Source organism: Vigna unguiculata, chromosome 9 (assembly GCF_037176805.1).
Source record: "Vigna unguiculata cultivar grain cowpea cultivar isolate G323 ecotype 2 chromosome 9, ASM3717680v1, whole genome shotgun sequence".
NCBI lineage: Eukaryota > Viridiplantae > Streptophyta > Magnoliopsida > Fabales > Fabaceae > Vigna > Vigna unguiculata.
This window is the reverse complement of record NC_140800.1, coordinates 15562747-15586240: the sequence shown is the minus strand read 5'-3', so window position 1 is coordinate 15586240 and position 23494 is coordinate 15562747. Positions and strand designations below refer to the sequence as shown.

General features: G+C 30.9%; 1 protein-coding gene across 7 annotated transcripts; it reads right to left on the bottom strand.

Moving 5' to 3' along the window:
- Positions 1-9183: 9183 nt before the first annotated feature.
- Positions 9184-15116, bottom strand: LOC114162704 (uncharacterized). Of its 7 annotated transcripts, none has more exons than XR_014984438.1 (7): positions 14930-15116; positions 14613-14838; positions 14370-14528; positions 13669-14278; positions 10396-11577; positions 10094-10187; positions 9184-9501 (listed from the first exon to the last, which is right to left on the bottom strand). XR_014984438.1 is itself a non-coding variant. In XM_085666235.1 (5 exons), exons 1-4 carry the CDS (start codon positions 15098-15100, stop codon positions 13671-13673), a joined length of 1164 nt encoding a protein of 387 aa, XP_085522361.1. In that variant the 5' UTR covers positions 15101-15116; the 3' UTR covers positions 9184-11577; positions 13669-13670. The 7 variants fall into 7 exon arrangements, 1 of the variants encoding a protein (XP_085522361.1); XR_014984436.1 differs by having other exon boundaries at positions 9184-10187; positions 10396-10491; positions 11334-11577; XR_014984433.1 differs by adding an exon at positions 12191-12294 and having other exon boundaries at positions 9184-11577.
- Positions 15117-23494: the final 8378 nt, after the last annotated feature.

Below are 23494 nucleotides of genomic sequence, written 5' to 3'. Positions count from 1 at the left end.
CCCGTTGAAGAATGTCTTTTATATATTGTGATTGAGACATAACCATATACAATTATGTCATCAACATATACAAGGACAAACAATGTATGAGTTAATGTGATGTTGATGAATAATGAAGTATCAGATTTTGTATAGCAAAAACCAAGATGGATACGAATGGAACTTAGCTTTTGATACCACGATCTCTATGCTTGCTTGAGACCATAAATGGCCTTGCGAAGCTTGCAAACAAGAGTGATGTTAGTCGATGTAAAGTCAGGTGGTTGTTGCATGAACGCATCCTCTGCAAGATCTCCATAAAGGAATGAGTTGTTGATATCGAGTTGATGAATTTGCCATTTGTTGGATATAGCAATAGAAATAATAACATGAATATTGGATGCTTGGGCTAAATGTTTCTGTATAATCAAAGCCATGATTTTGCTGAAATCTTTTTGCCACCAAACGTGCTTTGTGTCGTAGAAAGGTACCATCTACATTGAATTTGTTTCGGAAAATCCACTTGCATCCTATGAGAGTAGCACCATGTGGTAAAGGAGTAAAAACCCACGTTTTATTATCAAGGGGAGCCTGATATTCTTGTTGCATGGTAGCAAGCCACCCAGGGTATTGCATAACAGTTTTGTAACTCTTAGGTTCAGTACTAGTCTTTGAGTGAAAATTACGTGGTTTGAATACTCCAGCTTTGGCTTTGGTGATCATAAGAGGTTGATTACTTGCAGTATGAATGATAGGAGGAAGTGATGGTGTATTTGTCACAATAAGAGGGGGAGAAACAACCAGAGTTGAAATCTCATGTGGTGCAGAGGGAGTGAGACTAGTGTTTTCCAAATTGGTGTTTGTGTGTCAGGAGGGACAATTATAGATGATGGTATAATAGTAAGTGTGTGTAGGTGAGATGTAGTGCTTGACTCAAAATATGTAGCTACAACAAAAGGATTATCAGAATGAGTGTAAGGGAAATCATGTTCATTAAATATCACATGGCGAGACACATACCTTTTACTTATGGTTGAAAGGCATATATAGCCACAATGATTATTGTTATAACCTAAGAATAAACACATCTCTCAACGTAACCTGAACTTTTGAATATTATATGGTTTGGTTAAGGGATAACAAGCACATTCAAAGATCTTAAAAAAGGCATAGTCGGGTTGTTTATGAAACAATTTGGTATAAGGATTATTATTGTGTAAAACTAGTGTTGGAAGAGTATTAATAATAATAACAACAGAAAGAAAAGCTTCACCCCAATATTTTAAAGGTAGAAATGCACCTATTAAGAGAGTAAGCCCCACATTGGTGATATGACGATGCTTTCATTCCACATAACCATTTTGCTCATGAGTATAAGGACAAGTTAGATGGAGGTGTATGCCATATTGCTGTAAAATTTTATTCAAACAAAGAATTCTTTTGCATTGTTAGATTGAATGCTTTTTATTTTAAAACTAGTTTGAAGTTCAACCATGTTTTTAAAGAGCATAAAAATAGATGAAACTTGAGACTTAGAGTGTAGTAGATAAATCCATGTAAAGCGTGATAAAGCATCTATAAAAAGCTATGTAATAACGAGCACCATTCGAAGAAGCAATGGGGGCAAGACCCTAAATATCACAAAAATTATGTTTAATAATGCAAGTGATATTATTACTACATAAAGCATGAGCAATAACAGAACTAGAGGCATGTCCTAGGCGTGAATGCCATACATCTATGGTAGAAAGAAAATGAGTAGGAATGTGATGTAACAGCTTGAACCCACGAATTGTAGCTAAGATTTGTTGCTTCCAAATTGTTGTAATTAAGCAGCGAAATAATTTGTTAATGGACAAAACCAACAGGGGTTGAATCAGTTTATTAATAAAATTGATACTTTTAAAAAATTTTCAAATTTTACCGTTTAAATTAAACCTTTAATTCCTTTAAATGGAACACCAGACAAATTAAAAAAGATAGGGAATTCAACACAAATATTTATACTGGTTGAGATCAAAAGATCGTACGTCTAGTTGTTAATCTCTTTAAACAAAGAGATTAACTTAATCATTATAAAGATCATAGTACAATTAGATTTAAAGAGAATAAGGAAAAGAAAATACCTCTCTAGAAGACATAAGAGATGAAAGTAAACTTCCTCTGAATCATACAAAGAACTTGACTAACATTCCTAGCAATAGCAAAAACACTTAATCTCCTAGAAACCCCTCTAAGGAAAAGTTATCACTCCACTCACACTAGACTTTTCAAAGCTCTTTTAAGAAGACTTAGAGAACTCTTTGCAAATACAGCACTAGAACTCTAACTCTCAAAAAGGTAGTTTCACAAATGAAAAAATGAGTTCTATTTAAAGTCATTCAGAACCTGAGTCAAGAAACTGAAAAGCCAAGTCTAAAAATACAAGGGATAATCGATTATCACTTATGATAATCAATTATTCCAATGCATTTTATAAAAACAAAAGTTTGAATAGATAATCGATTATATGGGGAGATAATCGATTATCTAGAGAGATAATCGATTATTCTAGTGGATTTTTGAAATTTTAGCACAACTTAAGATAATCGATTATCACAACAAAATTTACAAAAATAAGATAATCTAGAAGGTTTAAGAGTATGTTGCTGATTCTAAGTCTATCTAAGCTTCTTTAACTTATTTATAAGATAATTTTAAACATCAAAACACGTGTCTTCATATTGTCTTCCAATTGGCTTTGAGATTCTTTGTCATCATCAGAATCTTGTGTTTAACTTTAAGCCTGTCTTCTGCTTTTGCCAACACAAATAAGGTAATTGTCATCTGATAATTGGAGAGTAATGGGTGTAGTGAAAGTTTAAGGTGTGAAGGAAGAAGCGAAAGAAGATAATGTAAGGAGGAGAGAGAAGGGAAGAAGAGAAAGATAAACCTAAAACTGCTTTTTATTATTGTGTCTCAATGAAAGCAAAGAATACACTGTATATAAAGTGGGTGCAGCCTAGGCACGTGTAACAACTATGGAATTGAAAAACAGAATAACAAAATGAAAAATTGAACAACAAAATTGTATTAACAGAATAACAGAATATGGTTATCTAGAAGTTTACGAAGAAGAGAATTATTAGTTATTTTTATTCTCTTATAATCAATCTAGATTCTATTTTCTTCTTTTATCCTTTTATCTTTCTATGACTTCTCTAGATTTTCTTTACTTTCTTCTCTTTTAAAGAATTCTTTTCTTAGGATTTTAGCATATTACATTCTTTCAATCTTATATTGCTCGTGTGTATCAATTTTTTCATCCTCATTTTTTATTAGTATTTTTTTTCTTTCTAATTGTGTTGCTCTTTGGGTTTATACTAAAATCAGAAATTCATTTATTTTGCCAAATTTTGTTTTACTGTACTCTTCGATTTACGAGTTTCAAGAGTTTTTTTTTGCATATATCTTGACGAGGAACTAGAATTTCTTTACAAAACTATTAATTAGATTAGGGTTAGTCTTTTGGTGGATAATAAATTAATTGGAGCATAATTCAAAGTTGAGTTTTCTGTAGAAAGATAATTCAAGTTTATAGAGAAAAAGACTTACTATCGAGTTGGGAAAAACCTAAGTTTCGTGAAAAACATATTAGACCAAAAAGAAACAATTTGATGAAATTGTTATGATTGAATTTGTAAAATCTTTTCAAGAATAGTTTATAATTGATTACTTTTTGTATATTGTAGATTAAACAATTACCACACTTCAAAGTTGATTTGAACAATTTAAAATATATAAAGATATTTTTTGTTTTTTATTTAATGTTAAAAAATTAAGTCACTAGATTGCACATTTTTTTAAAGAAATACTTAAATGTTGAAATTTTGTTAAAACATGATAATTGGTTGTATAGTGATGGATTTGATTTATTTTCAGAATTAAATATCTTAAGAGAAATTACAGGTTTGAAAAATGATAAACCAATTGATATTATTAATTATATAAAAATATTATATTCTTTTCCAAATGTATATATAACTTATAAAAGAATATTAACAATTTTAGTTTTAGTTGCTCTAGACGAAACGAGTTTCTCATAACTAAAGATAATAAAAATTTATTTAAAATCAACCATGTCTCGAGAAAGATTAAATGAATTAACCTTATTATCTATTGAAAAAAAAAATGTTAGATGACATTAATTATGACAATTTAATAAATAATTTTGGATAAAAATAGCTCGAGAAATAAATTTTAAATAAAAAATTTCATTTTTTTAAATATTTTTTTTAAGTTTTTTTAAGGCCTTCTAAACTTTTGAGTTGACCTGAGTTTAGTTTATATTAGAAATTAACAGTTAAAACCACTTGCAACTTAAATATTAATCGAATATTTATTTAAGACAAAAAGAAAGTACTAAAGAAAATAACAATGTAAATAAACAAAAACATTATACAAAATTGCATATCTTCATATATAAAAGAAAAAAAAGTTAAACTCAAGACAGAAGGAAAGTTTAGTAAAAAGTGGTAAAAGTGTTCATAGTCATTTATTTTCCGTCCCCATTGTTCATAATAATATTTGTGTATTGAGGCTTCCAATTTTATTTTTCTTCATGTTTATGTCAATGTGAGAATAATAAAAAATATACTTAATTAAAATACTCAAAAAGCTCATTTTTAATATTGAAAAAAAAATGGTGACATTAGCGGCACTATATCAACAAGACACGTAACAATAAAAGCTCCGACAATATGTATAAGATAAAAAATAAAATAATTATATTCCATTAATGTAACAACAATAAATTTAATATTATAAATATATTTGTTTAACTATCAACAATATGTTTGGATTTCATTGAATATATGTTTGACAAAATTCTACACCTTCCAAAACAATATCTTTTTTGCTTTTATAAATATAAATGATTGTTTTGTGTATAATAAAGTTAGTACAAAGTTTTTGTTTTATATCAAACTTCATTATATAACTTTCTTTTAGCTCATTTAAATAAATATTATAATTTAATTTGATTATAGGGTCAAGTATATTTTTAGTTTCTGTATTTACATGCAAAATTAAAATTAAAATTTGTATTTTTTTTTCAAAATTTAGATAAAATTAATTCTTATACTTATAATTTTTTTTACATTTATTTTTGTTATTCTGAAATACATATTTCATGCATTACTAAATATGGATGAATTTATATGAATTTTGAGAAAACAATGAATTACAATTTCATATATAAATATAAAGATTAAAAATATATTTAACTTTTATACATATTTGTTTTTGTAATTTTGTAATTTATTTTTTATTTTTGAATTAAATTGGTATAGTTTTAAAATATGATAGTTTTATTTAGTTTGATTATGAACTCAAGGTCCATCATTAATGTGTGCTTATTTAAAGGTCTAAAAATACGTATCTCATTAACTTAACTTCTTAACTTTGTTTAAATAAAATAAATAAATAAATTATTTTTATTATTTGGCTAGAGAGAGTAAACTACCACAAAAATAATATGTAAAAACAACTGTGATAACTTTTAATTATTTTTTAATGTTATCTGTAAGTCTCTTTTTCAGTTCATAAGTGTATGGGCCTGGCCTTTCCGTAGGTTCAGGGTCAGCCTAGTAGGGGACCCCCAATACCCCTCACTCAGCCACACTCACTCTCACCTTGTCTCATTTTCAAAAAGCTATTCCTCTCTCTTCCCTTTCACATTTGTTGAAGCAAGAGCTCTGCTAGGGCACAATTGGTTTTCCTCTCAAAAAGAATCGAACCCACCTCCACGTAAGTAGAAGTCGAAGCTCAATCTCGTTTATGGTTCCTTTCACCTCTTAAGCTTGATTTCGTGTTGGTCCCAGTTACAATCTCTCTTATTCTTGTCTACTGTGTTTCCAGCTTCTTAAAGCAGCTTCTGGTTTTGGAACTTCTCCTCCTACGTGTTTCCTTCCTCTAAGCTCAACTTTTACTCAAGGTAAGGGAAGTTAGGATTCATGGTGTTAAGTCATTTGTTTTGCTTGTTTTAGTGCTACCTTGGGTTTCTGATGTTTGTGTTGTGCTTATGATGGTATAAAAATGCTTTGTGAGTTGTATTGGTTGGATTCCTGGTTTTGCATGCGTAGAACAGTGGGGGAGAACTGATATTCTCGCCCAAGCAAGCTCGTCTCGCCTAGGCGAGAATAGAAAAAGCTCGCCCAGGTTTCTGCATGAGTGCTCGCTCAGCGAGAGGCTGAGTTTTTGAGCAACAAACCTTCTCGCTTAGGCGAGAAGGCCTCGCCTAAGCAAGAGCTCGCGAAATCTTCCAAGAACCTCTGTTGCAGTCTCGCCTAAGCGAGAGCCCGTAGCTTAAGCGAGCCAACTTCTCTCGCCTAAGCGACGACACGTAGCTTGGGCGAGAGCTGGCGTAGGGACGTGCTAGTCTCTTATATGCTTGGGTTTTGGTTGATTGCTTTATTCGAACTATTCTATTAAAGTCTAAAGTATGTAAATATGCATGAAATTCTTAGCTCTATGAACTACAATTGATATGTTGCATGAGTAACACATGGATTTTGGTTGTTTGGTTGAGAACTTGCATGAGACTTGGATGTTTGAGATAAAAGTGGTGGTTATGGTATGAGAATCATGAATTTGGTGTGAGATAGGCGTAATTCCATGAGTCTCGTGGGGAGATTTCATGGTGGTGTGTAGTGTATATAATTAAGATAAGGATTCAAGTAAGGATCGCATCCCGAAACTCTAAAGGGTCGGTTAGTCTCATGTAGAGCAGACTGACTCAAGTGGTGAGAATAGCGGGAGGCCCTTGTCTTTGGCAGGATAATGGCCTTAGATGCTTAAAGGCTAACCTTGTGTGTGGTATGGTGAAACCCATTGGTAATGGCTCTGCAGAGCAGTAGAGGCCACACAAGTGCAAGTGTCCAGTGAATCCAATCTTATTGTATTTATCCGGATAATTGAGTCATAGTGTCCTGCTTGTTTGCTATAACATGAATTTGTGCTTACCTTGTTGTATGCTTGAGAACTGTTTGAAGTATCTGTTTTTTATAATATGTTAAAATTTATTTTACACTAGCTTACCCTTTCATTTTTGTGTATGTTTTTGTCTTGCTTTCTCTTTTGCGATGATCACCTTATTATTGGGAGCAGATGGGGGAAATGTTGAAGGCAGACCTGATGGTGGCAGCGGTGCAATTTAGATGGCCTGTTATATGTGGCTCTTAGGAGCAGTTTTAAGGCCCTAATACCTTTGTGATTCCTTGCTCCATGAGCAACCCCTTTGGCCAAACTGTTAAACTCCTAGTCTATGTTTTGTTCATGGCAATTTTTGGTATGCCTTGTTATCTTTTGAGATGGATGACTGTAACAGTGGATTCTTTATATATGATGTTCATCTGGTTGCACTCTTTATTATTATAAGGTTAAAATACTCCGTTGGTCCTCGTTTTTGTAGCAAAAATCTCAATTTGGTCCTCGTATTTTTATTAGTCTTAATTAGGTCCTCATTTTTATAAATTAGTATCAATTAGGTCCTTTCCGTTAGTAGAGAACTAACACCGTTAAGTAGGTGCCATGTGTCAGCTTCTCATTTTTTTGAATTTTTTTGAATTTTTTTGAATTTTTTTTGAATTTTTGAATTTTTTTTTTGAATTTTTTATTTTTTTTTTAAAAATATTTATGCCACGTGTCACTTTTGTAATGTGCCACGTGTCAATCTAACACGTGTCAAATTAATGTATGAATCTCAATTTGGTCCTCATATTTGTTAATTTAATTTGATTTCAGTCCCAATTTTTTTTAAAATAATTTTAATTTCATATGCTCCAAATTTAGAACAAATTTAATTTTTTTATAAATATAATAATGATACTTTTATTACAAGTGATATTTCTATTACATATTTTTAACAACATTTAATTTATTTAAATTTATATTTTACATTAAACTTTATTTAAATTTTATTTTAAAATTATAAATATAGAGATTAATAAATTTATATTCGAAATATTTGTATAATATTCAATATCAACAATATTTTAGAGTTGGCTTAAAAATAACAATTTTATAAATTCAAATTTAAAATTTTAAAATAATTTTATAAAAAATTAAAATAAATATATTTAAAATTTTAATATTAAATATAATTAATATTATTAAAATATTTAATAAAAATATCAATTTTAATAAAAATAATCATAACATTATATAAAATTTGGAGTGCCTGAAATTGAATTTTTTTAAAAAAAATTGGGACTCAAATCAAATCAATTTAACAAATATGAGGACCAAATTGAGATTCATATATTAATTTGACATGTGTCACCATATTAGATTGACACGTGGCCAATTACAGAAGTGACACGTGGCATAAATATATTTTTAAAAAAATTTAAAAAAACGAGGACCAACGGAGTATTTTAACCTTATTATAATTATGTAACATTTTTATTTAGTAGATTTAATCTATTTAATTGGGATGTCACATTATCTAATAAACATTTTAAAAAAATATCTATAAAGTTTAATTTAACCGGGTTATGAAGTAACTTTAATTATTTTAATTCAATTAATTTTCAATTTGTTAACATTTAAGAAACATTTCATCCATCGTACTTTAATAACTACTAATATTGTTTTATATTTAACATTGTTAATGAATTGATAATTGAAAAAAAACGGTAAAACTTAGTTTTGCTTTTTTTAAGATTCATAATTTTTAATTATTAAAATTAAAAGTTAAAGACTAATTTGTTAAATATATATTGGTTTATTATATTTATGTGAAAAAAAATCGTAAAATCTAGTTTACATGTGTGTACACATATACATAAAAATAAATAAAACCAAATTTAAATTGTGAAATATTATTGTTCTTAGCTGCGGTGAACAAAGTGATATTGTGAAGTTGAACCCGCATTTTCAAGGATTGATTGTTAAGTCGAGACTCACTGTAATTTCTGAATTGGTGAATCCGGGGATCTGGAAAACCATTTTGGATTAATCAAGTATGCATTTGTGATTAAGCAATTCAGAATATATTTTTAGATCTGATGCTTCATTCCAGTTGACTAATTCAATACTCAAATTGACTAATCCAAAATGTAGTATGGATCCGAAAATGCATTTTAAACTATCTGATTGAATTTACAGGTACATATCAGATTGACTAATTCAGAATGATTCCTATATCCAGTAATGCATACCAGATTTACCGATCCGAAATTGTGTTTAATTTATCTATGCCAATCCAAAACACTTTCAATCCGGAATAACCTAATGCATGCAGAAAAGGAAAAACTAAGCACGGGAGCTTCTTCCTTAAGCACGCAAGAGCTTCTTCTCCTTTCCAGAAAGGTCGTCGCACTGGGTCAGCTGCTCCAATCTTCCATTGCCTCCTTCAAGTTGCCACCGGAGACGCTCGAGGCCAGCAAAGAGGTCGTCGGCACCGTGTTGGGTCCCTCTCTATCAACTTCCACCTTCATTAGTTCGCTCCAACTTCAGGTTCAGGCCATTCCATAATCCTCTCTACACACAATTCACCAATTTTTTTAAACACCTTCAGCTCCACCAAACTCCAACTCTACTTTCAATTTTTCCTCTCCATATTCATCACACAACCCACACTACTTCATCACCCTCATCCCCATCAACACTATCCTCTTCATCTGTGCCTTTCCCTCATCATAATTTTCGTTCATACTCCTCCAAACAGACCTCCGTGTTTGTAAGTGATATGTAGAGTTGCAACAATTGAAAAATGTGTCTTTGTGGAGTATGTAACGTGTTTGCATCTTCTCTCAAAAGAAACTTAACACTACCAAAGCAGTAATAGAAAAAACTACAACAACTTGTTCCTGGTTTTCCAGTGACTGTGGTATGCTTCTACAGATAACTTGAGACATTTTTTCATGGAAGGTAATTGAAAATTAATGTTTAACTTTAAGTTTCTAAAACTAAAAGTTACGAAGGACTTGATGAGGCATTTTTGGTTGTACATTTGTCTCTACTTCATGTTATAGTGATAAAAACAAAATCACCATTCTGGAAAGAAATCATGCATTCCCAAAATCACCTCCTATATCTGCAACTGATATCAATGCCTTTCAATTATCGATACCTTTTTTTTCACACTCACAGCTTCACTAGCACTGCTATTGGCATGTGGCTCCATACCACCATGGTCAACTACACCCTCTTTGCTGGAGAGTTGGCTACAAGAAACAAGGGAAGCGAGCATGAAATTGAGGCCATAGAGATTGATGGAATGGTGGATGCGTGTGTGGTGCAGAAGGTGGGGATAATACATTTTATAGGGTGCAGGAAGAAATTAACCATTGTAGCCATTGTTGCTTCCTCTGTCTTCTTATTTCATATCAATCACAAGGCAATTTTACATATAACTTTAGTTCTTTGACTTACCATTTTTTGGCGATGGTTTAGAGCCTCAAGTTTATGTCTTTCATATTCATTCTTTCTTCCTTCAAACAATAAAATTACAAGCACGGAAAGTTTCAACTACAATAAACAAATATAGAGTTAAAGTTTGAAATAATTACTATATAAAACATCAGAAAACAATAAAATTCTAGAACAAAATGAATATTAACATTCTACTGACCATTTGGCCACAGATACTCAAATAGTTCTATATCTACATCAGTCATTAAACTGTGCAATCATGGATTCAATAATTTGATGGGGTGAGATTAAGAAGCACAAGAAAATTGCAACATTTAACAAAAATCTGGCATGAGATTCAGACAAAATAAGGAGGCGTCTCAAAACAATCTCAAATTAATCACAGTAAAGCGCATTGAAACTCCTCTGCAATTTTTAAACCATAAAACATATTATAATGACAACAGACATGTTTATAAAATTAAGCAAACCACCTGGTGTTGACTTAGCTAATACTTTTTATGTATGAATTTGTGCATATTTATGCATAAAGTATCATTTACATGTTTTAGTATTAAGTTTTATTATAAAATGAAACAATTATAAAATTAAAATATTAAGTTTTTTATGAGAGAATTCTAAAGTAACAATGACAAAAAAAAAATTATGTAAGAAAGATCTAAAAACATAAACAAGCTCTTCCACTCTAGGGCCGGATACTAAAATATCTACAGTCGAACTTCCAAATGAAAAATGTTATGTAATGCAAATAAATTATGTCCACTTTTTCCCTTCAATATTTCTTTCTCTTCTTGTGGGTCCTTTTTTTCTCTTCCTGTGAAAGTTATTAGGATTATAAAGCACTGCTTTTCCTCCTAAGCATTTGTCAAATTTTCTATATACAACAAACCATGAAAATCAGAGAGTTTCTCAGAAGACAAATTTGAAATATACTTAACTGTATCATGCATATTCTTTTCCTCTTTTCTTTTCCTCTTCTTGTGGTGCACATCAATAGATTTATCCGATGGGTTGCACATGTTTTGTTTACCATTATAGATCTCCTGAGTAAATTGTGCTGAAGCAACTTTCTGAGCAATTTCCATGGGGAGAACCTCAATATCAAATTCGCATCTCAGACAAAGTTAACTTGCCAATTTGTCTAGTGACATTTGAATTCAGCATGTCTAGTATATTCTCATGCTACAAAAGTGATCATCCAATAAAGATAAAAATAGTTAAGTCAGACATATGCAAGAAAAACATGGAGTAAAAAAGGAGCCAACAAAAGAAATTTAAAACAAATCCCTGATTATATGAATTCAAACATGTAACTAGGTACCATCCATAACTACTAAACAATTATTTAGTGCTGATATATAATACAACAACGCAAATAATTATGTATTGCTTCCAGAGGATACTGAAAACCCTATTTTCCAAAGTTAACCAATCTGTTAGTGCTACTGTTTTATGATCATAAAACCAAACATTGTAATAATTTAGGGGACTGTTAAACCCCTATAGGAATTCAAACAAAACCAACTAATCCCCTAATGTAGTGCGTAGGGCAGACCTTAGGTATCAATCTAGGAAATAGCTAAAAATGTAGTGAAAATAGTGTGAGAACCTGAAATTATGTCTAACATTGGGAAAATGTAAAATATGAACTAAACATGCTAAAGTGCAATGCAAATTCTTCCTATATATTTCTAATGCTAAAATCAACACAAAAATGAAATTAAAACAAATCTACATGCTCAAAACAGTGATACACAAATCAAATGCAAAAGCTGTGAAACAGAACTTTGTGTACCTGACAGCTATGGTGCAGATATGCTTTGAATAAGTGAGTGAATGGTGTAGAAATGAAATTATACTTTCCAATGAATATTATATGGATTGAATTGAAGATAAGAACTGAAAATTTTAACAAGCAAACATCAGAAATTGAAAACACTAAACTAAGATATCCTAAGTTAACTTAACTAACAAAATTAACATAAACAATTACCTAAGTTCTATTTGGTTTGATTTTCCAATTTTTGATGAAAAGAGAGATGAATTATGAATTAGAAACATAAAACAAAAAGAAATCACCTATTAAAACTAATGGAGAGTGATTGAAACAGTGAAGCATAAATATATCACAAATATACGCATGAACACGTCACACAAATTAACATTAACTCAAGAGCTGAAACTCAAAGTGAAGAGCTTAATTCTTGTTCTTTGAACAAGGCTGACATTGCAGTCACTTGAGTATAGGTTAATGACATTGCATTCTTTAATTTCTAGAGCAAGTCAACTAAAGAAATCAGTGTTGATGCAAGAACAAGAATTAATTTCTTCAATTTGAGTTTAAGCTTGAGTTAAATTGAAAAAACATGTGAGAAGAAGAGAAGAGATGAATTTGAACGGTGGAAACAACATCAAACATAAAATAAGTACAGAAATTAAAAAAATCAAAACCAAATGTAGATGTTGTAAACCAAAATAGGTTCAACTCCAAAGCTTCTCCATCACCATGCTCACTTTGTAGTCTAGGCAAAGGGAGAACTCTAGAGAGAATCCTCTATCAAAGAAGTTAAACAATTGCTTTATTCACTTTTTTAAGATCTCTTCCAACATTTTATTCAAAAAATGTTTCTTTTTTTATGCTAATTCAGATTCGTAAGTTAGAATGGACGAGGGTTAACAAGAAAAATTCATAAGAGCAATCAAAGCCAAGGACAGATCTATCACTGACAACAAAATTTGAAAATTTTATTCATTAGGAGAGATTTTCGTTACATATTCCAACTGGAAAGAAGTAATCTAAAGTCACTGAAAGATCAATCATTTAGGCCTTGTCTAACAACCAAAAGCTAATAAACTAGATAATAGTATTATCGACCACAAATCCCCTCTGTGTCAGATTATATTACACCATAAAAAAATAACCTCATGCATTTTAATCACTTAAAGCTAATGATAAAAAACATCTCCATCAAACAATTTAAAAAATTTAATCAATTAGTTTTAATCAAACAATTTAAAAACCAAAAGTTTAATCAAACAATCTAAAAACTTTATTCATTAGGAAAATTGTTTTTTACAATACAATATCGATAATGTAGGGCTGATGACCAAAAGTTAATATAAACTGAAGAATAGTACTGATGACCAAAAGTTAATATAAACTGAAAAATAGTGTTATCTACTTATGACCAAAAGCTAATATAAACTGAAGAACAGTGTTATCCACCGCAGTGTCAGGTGTTATTGCAGAGTCAGATAAATCTCAACAAATACCTTCATGCATCAACCTCCTCCACATGAACATGAGTTGCAGTTGAAAGATAAAAAAAATCTTCATTGAAAATTCCTATGTCTTTTGATGAGAAGTTTGACCAGTACTCCGTATCTAAATCAGGAAAACTAATGTGTGATAGATCCATATGCTCCTCCTGTGTTTCCTGGTGAGGGATGGAAAACTCATTTGGGATTGAATTTTCCAAAAGTACATGAGAGCCATTGCAGACTAATTCACTCTTCTTTTTTGTGTCAGTATCTGACTGCTCCTTCTGTGTTTCTTTATGAGGGATGGAAAACTCATTTGGGATTGAATCTTCCAAAAGTACATGAGAGGCATTGCATACTAATTCACTCTTCTTTTTTGTCTCAGTATCTGAATTTATAGGAGAACTGTGAAGGCTGGGTTTATAAGTTATTTCTTCGTCAGGACAGACCATAACAGTCTCAGAATGAGTAACAACATCCTTATTGCATGTTGTAACAGATTTATTGGTTGCTGTTCCAGGATGTGTTTCTATGATGGATGAGTTGGTGGGAACCTGTGACCGTGTAACTGTGGAATTTGCGATTAATGATTGAGTCCCTACTGATGGGAGCATGTTTAGACCTGAGAGAGTGAGCATATAAAGTAAAAGTGTAAAAATTAAATTCAAAAAATAATATTGTATGCTTAATAATATAGTCAGAAACCATTATACCTTTAAATTGATTTTTCTTGCCAGGTGGTCTACCACGAGGTTTTTTTGCAATTGTAGGCGCATCTATTGCTTCACTATTTTTTCTCTTGTGAGACTGCTGCCACTGTACCTTGTTGTCTGTGTTTGTGTTCTGTACAGAGTCCATACCAGTACACACGCCTAACAAAAAGAATCCAAAACTATAAAACTTCGAGCATTGTCATTTCAGCAATAAAAAAAACACCGATCTTTGAAGTGATGTACCTGAAGGGGTTTTATCAGCAACAGGGATTAGCCTCTGAAAGGTATGATAAGTATTGACGACACTTTGCACGTCCTGCACCAATTTCTGAACCCTAAACTGTTCTTGCATCATAGCAACCCTTTCTTGATTCAAGATTAAGTTTTCTTGATTCAAGATTAAGTTTTGTCGCTTCAGAGATATATAATCCTCGAGTATACGCCTAAGATTTAACGAAGGCTTGCATACCTAGAAAACAAAAATGGAAGAATTAAATGAAAAGGGTTAGAGAGAATGAGAAAAAGAATTGTGCGTTGTTAAAGGAGGAAAAAAGGGAAACCTGGTTGAATGGAGAACCGGAGAAGAGGGAGGAAGCCTCCATGCGGAAGGTGGCACGCGTGTGCGATAGGTTGTTGGCGCAGAGATAGTTGTCCACTATCAATGCAACTTGAGACGGCGAAATGTTAACCTTTCCCAACGATTCTTTCAGCGGCACCGTTTCTTGCATCATCTTTTTTACTTTTTTATTTTTCAGACTTTGGAGAATGCAAACAGCGTCACTCTCGTATTTAAACACACCCACTGTCCCGCGCAAGCGTACATTTTTTTCAAATATTTTATGTTCTTTCCGTTTTTATTTTTCTCTTATCCTTTTGTCATTTTTTTTCTCCTTTTCAATCTTTTTTTTTTTTTGTACTTCTATTTTCTTAAAATAAGTCATTCTAAACTCTAATCACTCTTAATATATGAGATTCTAAATTCCAAGGACAATCTATTTATCAGGTTTAGGGTCAATTATTCATTCCCAATTACAAATAACTTAATCAAATCTACGTGGATGTGTGGGTAAATTAACAACATTTTATTTTCTAAATTCACAAAAAAATTAAAAAAGTTTACATTTTATTTTATAAATTTATAAATATTTTTTAAAGATTATTGTCTCTTATTTATATGAATGAAGTCTAATTAAATATATTTGAGAGTGTAATTGAATTTATATGAAATCCAAAGTTAATTGTGTAACATTTATTTTCTCTCCATTTTGATCTCTCTTTTTCTTAAATATTATACTTACAAGTAAAAATTACTAAGCAATTTCATTACAGGCATAACAATATGCATGTTTGGTTTTGTGTCAAATTGATGTAGAATTGATTAGAATTGATTTTTTAACGCATAATCAGTGTGTGTTTAGTTTTCAAAATCAATTAAAGTATGAAAAATTCACGTTGAATGAGAAGTATTTAATTCTTGTTTCTGCGTTGGAGAATTGATTAATCAATAATCAATTCTCCAACATTGAACCAAACACACCCAATACCAATTAGCTTTTAAGTATTATGTCAATATTCTAAGCCTAGGTGTAACACTCTCTGTTTATATTGATTATATTGAACTTTCTTATTTCAATATCTAGTATGAAGTAATTTTATGATTTTATAAGTAAATTGATATATTATGAGAAATAATTTTGTACGAAGTAAATGATGATTTTTTTAGGTGTCAACTACTTCTTATTTTTGAATTGTCTAAGTAACATTGTGATCAAATCATCATAAACCATTGGATTAGGCTGAAAATTTTACAAAACATTCTTAAAACATAGTTCTTCACTGTGACCGGTGGGATTTTGAATTGGATATGTATTGAAGGAGCAGTAATTTCCACACTTTAGTGTAAAAGTTAGGTTTTCACATGCAATCTAGTTCTGATTTGCCTTGGTAAGAATTTTGTTCTCATATTATTAACCGTTGGATTGAGATGAAATTTTTATAAAGCGTTCTTAAGACGTAGTACTTAACTTTGACGGTTGGGATTTTGATTTAGAGATCTGTTGTTAAAGAAATAATTTTTGCAAGTTGAACTTGTGTCACTTACATCCTGTTTTGAGTTATTTTAGTAAACATTTGATTCTTGTTTCATTAGCTGTTGGATTGAGCTCATATTTGTTCAAGATGTTCTAAAGACATAGTTATTTATTTTCATCGTAGGGATTTACAAATAGTCATGTGTGGTAATATATATATGAATTTTACAATTTGGAGTAAGAATAAGTCTTTTAGAAAGTCAACAAGTCTCCTTGCAACTACCATGAAGTTGCCAACTATTGGATTTTTGACCAAGCTTCTGTATATGGTCAAAATAAATTTACCCTCACTAAGGAATCTCAAAAATCTACCATCAGTTCATCTTTATCCATTTGTGCAAGGTTTTTCCTATAAATAGGACTTCATTTCCCATATCTTCTTCACAAAATCCAAAAACAAAATAGGGAAAGAGGTCTAAACTCTTGTGAGAAAATTGAAGTAGGAGAGGGAATCCAACACCTTGAGGTCTTCATTTCCATCTTAGAGTATAATTTGTTGAAATTAAGTAACAAAATAATTAGTGATGAGTCATTATTTTCCTCAATTCCACTAGCCTTTGTGTACCCATTTGACAGTTGTTCAATGCTTAATTGTTCATCTTCTGTGTGCTTTTCATCTGCTGGGCTTTATTGGGTCACTGTTCTGAATTTGGGTTAATTTCGCATTATTTGGCCTAATTTTCGTTTTTAATTATTTTTAGGTATTTGGGTGAAGCAATTTTGGATCTTAGACATTAATATTTAGTTGAAGAGACTTGCCATATCATTTCCACGTCATCTGAGTGAATGGGCCAACATTAGAGGCCCAGAAGTGGCATTTTTGTAATTCTACAGCTCATAATGGCAATTTTGTAAATATGAGTGACAGGGGTGATGGGACCACGAGTTTTAGGTCTTCTTGCATGGAGGCAGCCGCATTCTTCCTCTTCCACATTCTCTCCAACCTCATTTTTTTTATGTTTTAAGCTTTGGAAGGTGACCCATGGAGGCATAAGCTAATTTTTCACGTTTTCCATTCGTTTTTCACGTTTTATGAGTCTTGGACAGCACATTGAATTTGTATTCACGTTTTCTACACCTTGGGTAACATTTATATTGAAGTATTCCCATTTTTGGTTGCTGTTTTCGTTGTTGCACGTTTTCTTTCCTTGCACATTTTCGATTCCTACACCAATTTAGGTTTTCTGCATCAATTTGCACTCATTTGGATGGTTGAATCAAAATTTATGTTGGACCCTAATTCGGATTCCATGAGGAACTAAGTTTATATGTTGATTCTTTGCAAACAATGGATTGAAACCTTGAGATTAGTGTTTTGTTCAGGGGAGTTATGTTAATCACTCAATTCTGAATTTGCGTTTGGGTTTAAATGAAGAAACCATTCTGTTTTTCCTTAATTTGCAGAGTGGAATCATTGTGTGTTCATGCTTAGTGAACTGTAGTAGATTCATGGATGTGTGCTTTGCTTAATTGCACTTGAGTTCGAGTTAATTTGCGTTAGTAGTTAATTCGGGTTCCATGAGAGTTAATATAACCATTTTGAGTTGTAATCCGTGATTGGTGGATGTTCATTTGAAGCAAGGAATCAACACTGCTTTTACATTGATTTTACACGTCTGCATTTAGGTTTTCAACTGTGTGTTGCATCCGCAAATCTGTCTGCCAACCCCCCCCCCCCCCGCTTTGTGTTATTGTTGTGTTCATCTGGAAATTGAAGCTTTGAATGAAAATATTGGTCGTTGGGAGACGACTTGGTTCACTTTCATATACTGCATTTTATCTGTTTTAATTTGGTAAGGTACGACCTCTATCAATTAGCGTTTGGACAAAAACCAAGAGGAACAGTGAATTGGGTTCTTAATAAAAATTGTGCTTTAAAATTTTTTTCCTTTTAATATCAAAGATCAATTAAAATTATTTTCTTTATTTTAATAATCACAATAAAATAAAGAGAGTAGAGAAGAGAAAATTTCACAAGGTATTTATACTTGTTTGGATCAAAAGACAGTTGTTAATCTCTAAAAAAATGAGATTAACTCAATCACTAAAATAAATCACAAATACAATCACATATAAGAAAGTTTAGGGTTTAGAAAACACCTCCCTTGAAATCCACAAGAGATGAACACCTCTCTTGAATCACACAAGAGATGAAGAACCACCTTCCTTGAATCACACAAGGAATGAACTCCTCATTTGAATCACACAAGGAATGAACTCCTCCTTTGAATCACACAAAGGATGACTGGTTTCTCCTAGCAACAACAACAACACTCAATCACTTAAGATATCACTTGATGAAAGCTATCGCTCTACCTATACTAGGTTTTTCAAAGCCTTCCCATAGAGAGTTCTCAAGTACTCAAACTTCTCTAACTTCTATATTTTCCAAATGAAAGCCTACCACTTTATTTATAAAAGCCTACTTAGAAATTAGGTTAAGAATATGAAAAGTTAAGTAACAACTACCATAGATAATCAATTATCATAAGTAATAATTCATTATCACAAAAACTTTTCTAAAAACATTTTTCTCGCTGTAATAATCTATTATGAGTCAACATAATCTATTATCAATAGGTGATAATTGATTATCAACAGTGATAATCGATTATTACAAAGTTTTTTCTCAAAAATCACTTTTAACTAAGATAATCGATTATCACTAAGAATAATTGATTATTCCAGTGAGTTTTGCTAATAAATAAAATTCTCTTAGTGCTCTACTATTTGAGTTTTGCCTTTAGACTCTTGATATACTAATTTAACTATTTTAAATAATATACACAAATTACAAGACCTAAACAACTAAATCCCTAAGTCTTCAATGTATCTCTTGAATTCAAGCATTATTTTAAGTCTTCAACATTTTTCCATGCATCAAGATTAAGTCTTCCATACTTCTTCATAAGTCTTCCATACTTCTTCATAAGTCATCAACATCATCATCATCATCATCAAAACTCCTTATTGAAGGAAGATGTTCATCTTCTTCTTTTTGTCAACAATCTGCCCCTTTTTGGTGTTGATAAAAAAAATGTTGAAGGCTTGTGATATTTATGTTCTTAATCAACAACTTAAGAGAAAAGTGTAGTTAATCCAAAAAAAATCCCCATTTTAAAACACAAAGTATTACAAGACATGAACACAAATATATCTCCCCATTTTTTATCATAATAAAAAATAAATTCTTTGGACAACTCTCCCTAAATCAGATAACTTAATAAAATAGAACTCCGTCATACTTGAATATCTCCCCCTTTTATGGTAATAAAAAATCATTTTAGAGATAAACTCCCCCTACATGTAATATTCCCCTTTTTGATAGTTAAAACAAACCTTTCAAGAATAAATACTCCCCCTAAAGCTATGACTCCCCCTAAAAACTAAGAAAGACTCTAAAGTTTAGAGAAAACCAAAGTTTATTTAAACAAGGGAAGATTACAAAAAAAAAAATATCTTTAATTTTCTAATTTCCAATTATGAATTCCAATAGTCTAAAATTCATTCAAACAGTAAAAAAATTTGAATTTTTATATTTAGCATCATAGGATAATCGATTATTACTAATGATAATCGATTATTACTTCATCAATTTTTCTAAAAAAAAAATTCAGAACATCAGATAATCTATTATTTTGCACAATAGTCAATTATTTCATAATGATAATTGATTATGACTTGAAATAATCGATTATTTGCAAGATGATTTTCGAGAAACAATAAAAGTGATCATTTTTCACAATTTAAGACATATTACTAACACTCAATATGCCTAAATCTTTTCTAAAATCATAGAACTTACCAAGATACCAAAAATTTATATTAGCTCTTAAAAATCCAAAGAGTCTTTCTTAATTTTTAAATAACTTGCAAGACAGAAAAAAATAACATTTTGGTCCCCAAAAACTTATTTTAGGTCCTTTGAGGTTAAAAACATGTTACTTTATAATAAGAATCCAAACATATCTTCCATTAGGGACATCAAAATGTTTGATTCTACATTTAATTGAAGTGTGCCCCTTTTGCATACAATAAAAACATGTTACACAATTTAAATTCCTAGCATAAGGTTTACCTTTTTCTACCCATACCCTATGAGTTCTTTTATTTTTATTGATGAGTGCAAATTTATGCCATCATTTAGGCTTTAAGTTTAGTTTCTTGTTTGATTTTTGTGCTTTAAAATATTGTTTTAATTATGATTTATTCTAAGATAGCTAATTTAGCTTGAGATATAAAAACTTATTAAAAAATATTTTTTTAGTTGAATAAATGTTCTTTGCATATTATGAGATTAGATGTTTTGTTCTTTACATAAATTATCTCTATTTAAATATCCCCCTTCCTCTCTTTTTTCACATCATCTGGTATATTTTCTTCTATTTTTATGTCACTTTTATCATCCATGGAGTGTTAAGCCTCTCAAGTGATTCTACTATAATTTATTAACTAGATTTTGAGATTAGATAGAATAAATTGTTTATTCTTTTGAATCTTGTTGCAATTTATTTTTATCTACATCTTTTATCTTTTAATTAATTAACACTAGTCAAGAAAGAGTTTTTCACGACATTGATTGACGACGTTTTTCAAGCTAGCATAGAGAAATAAGAACACAGTGGCAACATTGTAGTTAAGGTGAACTTTTAATGAGGCTTCCCATATTAACCATTGCTAAATGTCCGTCCATAAGGGAAAACGACATAGGTTTTACAACTAATCGTCATCAATAAATTAAAAAATGACGCCAGTTTGACCCTCAACCATCGTTAAAAATCTTAGGACACAGAATTAATGATAGTGGCATGCAATAACTGTTGTTAAAAAGATGACCAGGTTAAAAAGGTTTGATCTTTTCACTTCCTCGCAGATGCACAATTTTTCTTCTCGTATTCCTATCGTCGACGGACACAACACTCCTAACATTTTTCACTATTCAAAGCAACTTTTGGAGTACCCTTGGATGTTGTTCTTTCTCAGACCACCCACATTGGGGTTCATCATCATCTTCCTCGTCCGGCCCTATTCCCCTACGACGTCTCCCCTTGAAGTCTCCCTACACTCGCTGTTGGAAGCTGTTATTGCTCACAAACCATTGGAAGTTGTCGCTGCTCACCCGTGGCGTTCGTGCACACATGCTGTTGTGTTCATATTTCTCGTAATCTCCTCTCTCTTTGCCACTGATGTCTCCTCTCTCTTGTTTCTCCATTGGGATTGCTTTGGTTGGCTTGCATTTTTCATTTCTCTTTTGACTTTCCTCCTGGTGATACTCTTCGTTCCACGTAAGTTGGTTTTTTCTTTTATTTTGATTTGGTCTTTTTAATTATATTAGTATTTGTTATTTATAAAATTATATATTATTTAGAGATATTTGATTAATTTTATTATTTATAGATATTAGATTAATTAAATGCACTATTATATTTGTGTTGCAATCAACAAATGTGATTATACTTTCTCAATTCCTAGTTAGATTAGAAATATTTGTTCTGTTGAATGTGATGGCATTGAGTCCTTAGGTGTTCGAAACCCAATAATTATTATTTATTATTATTTTTTATTTGTTATATTGATTTTGTGTAGTTCTCTTCCAATTTAAAATGTCCTTTTTATGTTAATTTAAATTTTATATGAAAAGTGATAGAGGTTGTACTAACAATAATTATATTAAATTTTGAATTGTTTGATTTTACAGTTTGAGAAGAGTAATTGTGTTTTATTAGTTTATTAGTACAAAAATTATAACTTACATTTCATATATTTTACGCAATTTTGGTTTATTACACTTTGTGTTGATCTTCAGGTGCATATTTGACTGGATATTTTGTGTCACCACTTTCATTTCGTGTCACCTGAAGACCAATGTGAAATGTTGTCGAAGTTTTGTAAAATATAAAGGATGATGATTATAATTGATGTACTATTCAATTATAATAAAAGTGAATATTCTCGAATGAGATATGATCACCTTTTATAAGGAAATGTGATATTTGCATGCATTGATAGAAATCTAATTCCAATAATGTGTATACATAACATATTATGTTATGCAATGAATGACAACCATTGTGCTAGTCGGTTATGAAAGTGGTTGGGATGATGTAATATGCTATAATCCACTATTAAACTCATAAAATAATTCATTACTTTCATATATATTAATTTTAACTTCAATTCACTTTTGCAGAATTTTGACGATGCATAACCATTGGATTCAAAAGTATTAGACTATGTTCAACAAACATGGGCAAAGTATTTTCTTCTTAGATATAAGAATCTAGAGTAGTTGAAAAGTTAGATTATATTGGCTTATAAATGCTTTTATATCTTTACGAACTTTGTTTTGAAGATTAGTTAGTTATTATTAGAATTTGAATAGCTTGAAGTAGCACTGTGAATGTGTTTGTGCAAAATTAATATGGGAGGATTGTGGTAGAACGAAATTATAAATGCCTTATTTTAAAAAAAAAAACTATTTTTAACGACGATTGTGGTTAAAACTATCATTGTTGTTTTTTTCAACGACAATTGTGGTTAAAATTATCGTCACGTCACTAAACGACACTCATATAACTACTAATATCCTCTTTATTGAAAATGTCTTCCAAAATATTTTTAAAACCATATTCAATCTCTTTTTTATAATGTTAACTTGGTTCTTTAATAAGGATCACATATCTGAAATGACAAAGTTTATAATGTATTACAAGCCTGAAACTCGTGCATACTCAAATAAGCTTCACTTACAGGTATCGGAGCAATTCTTCCTGTTGCTTTTATTGAACTTCCCTCTTGTATCAGCAAACCATCACCCATTAATACAACACCAACATTTTTTGATTCCAAATTCAAAGCAATGCCTACAGTACCTTCTTCAAATTCCACCAATTCACCCGCCATTACTTCATCAAGACCATAAATACGAGCAATACCATCGTCGCACATGCCTCTTTTTCATTTTTTATAATTTTTATCAATTTTTTATTTTTTTAAAAATTGCCATGTGTGAAATTAGGGTCCTACCACGTGGCG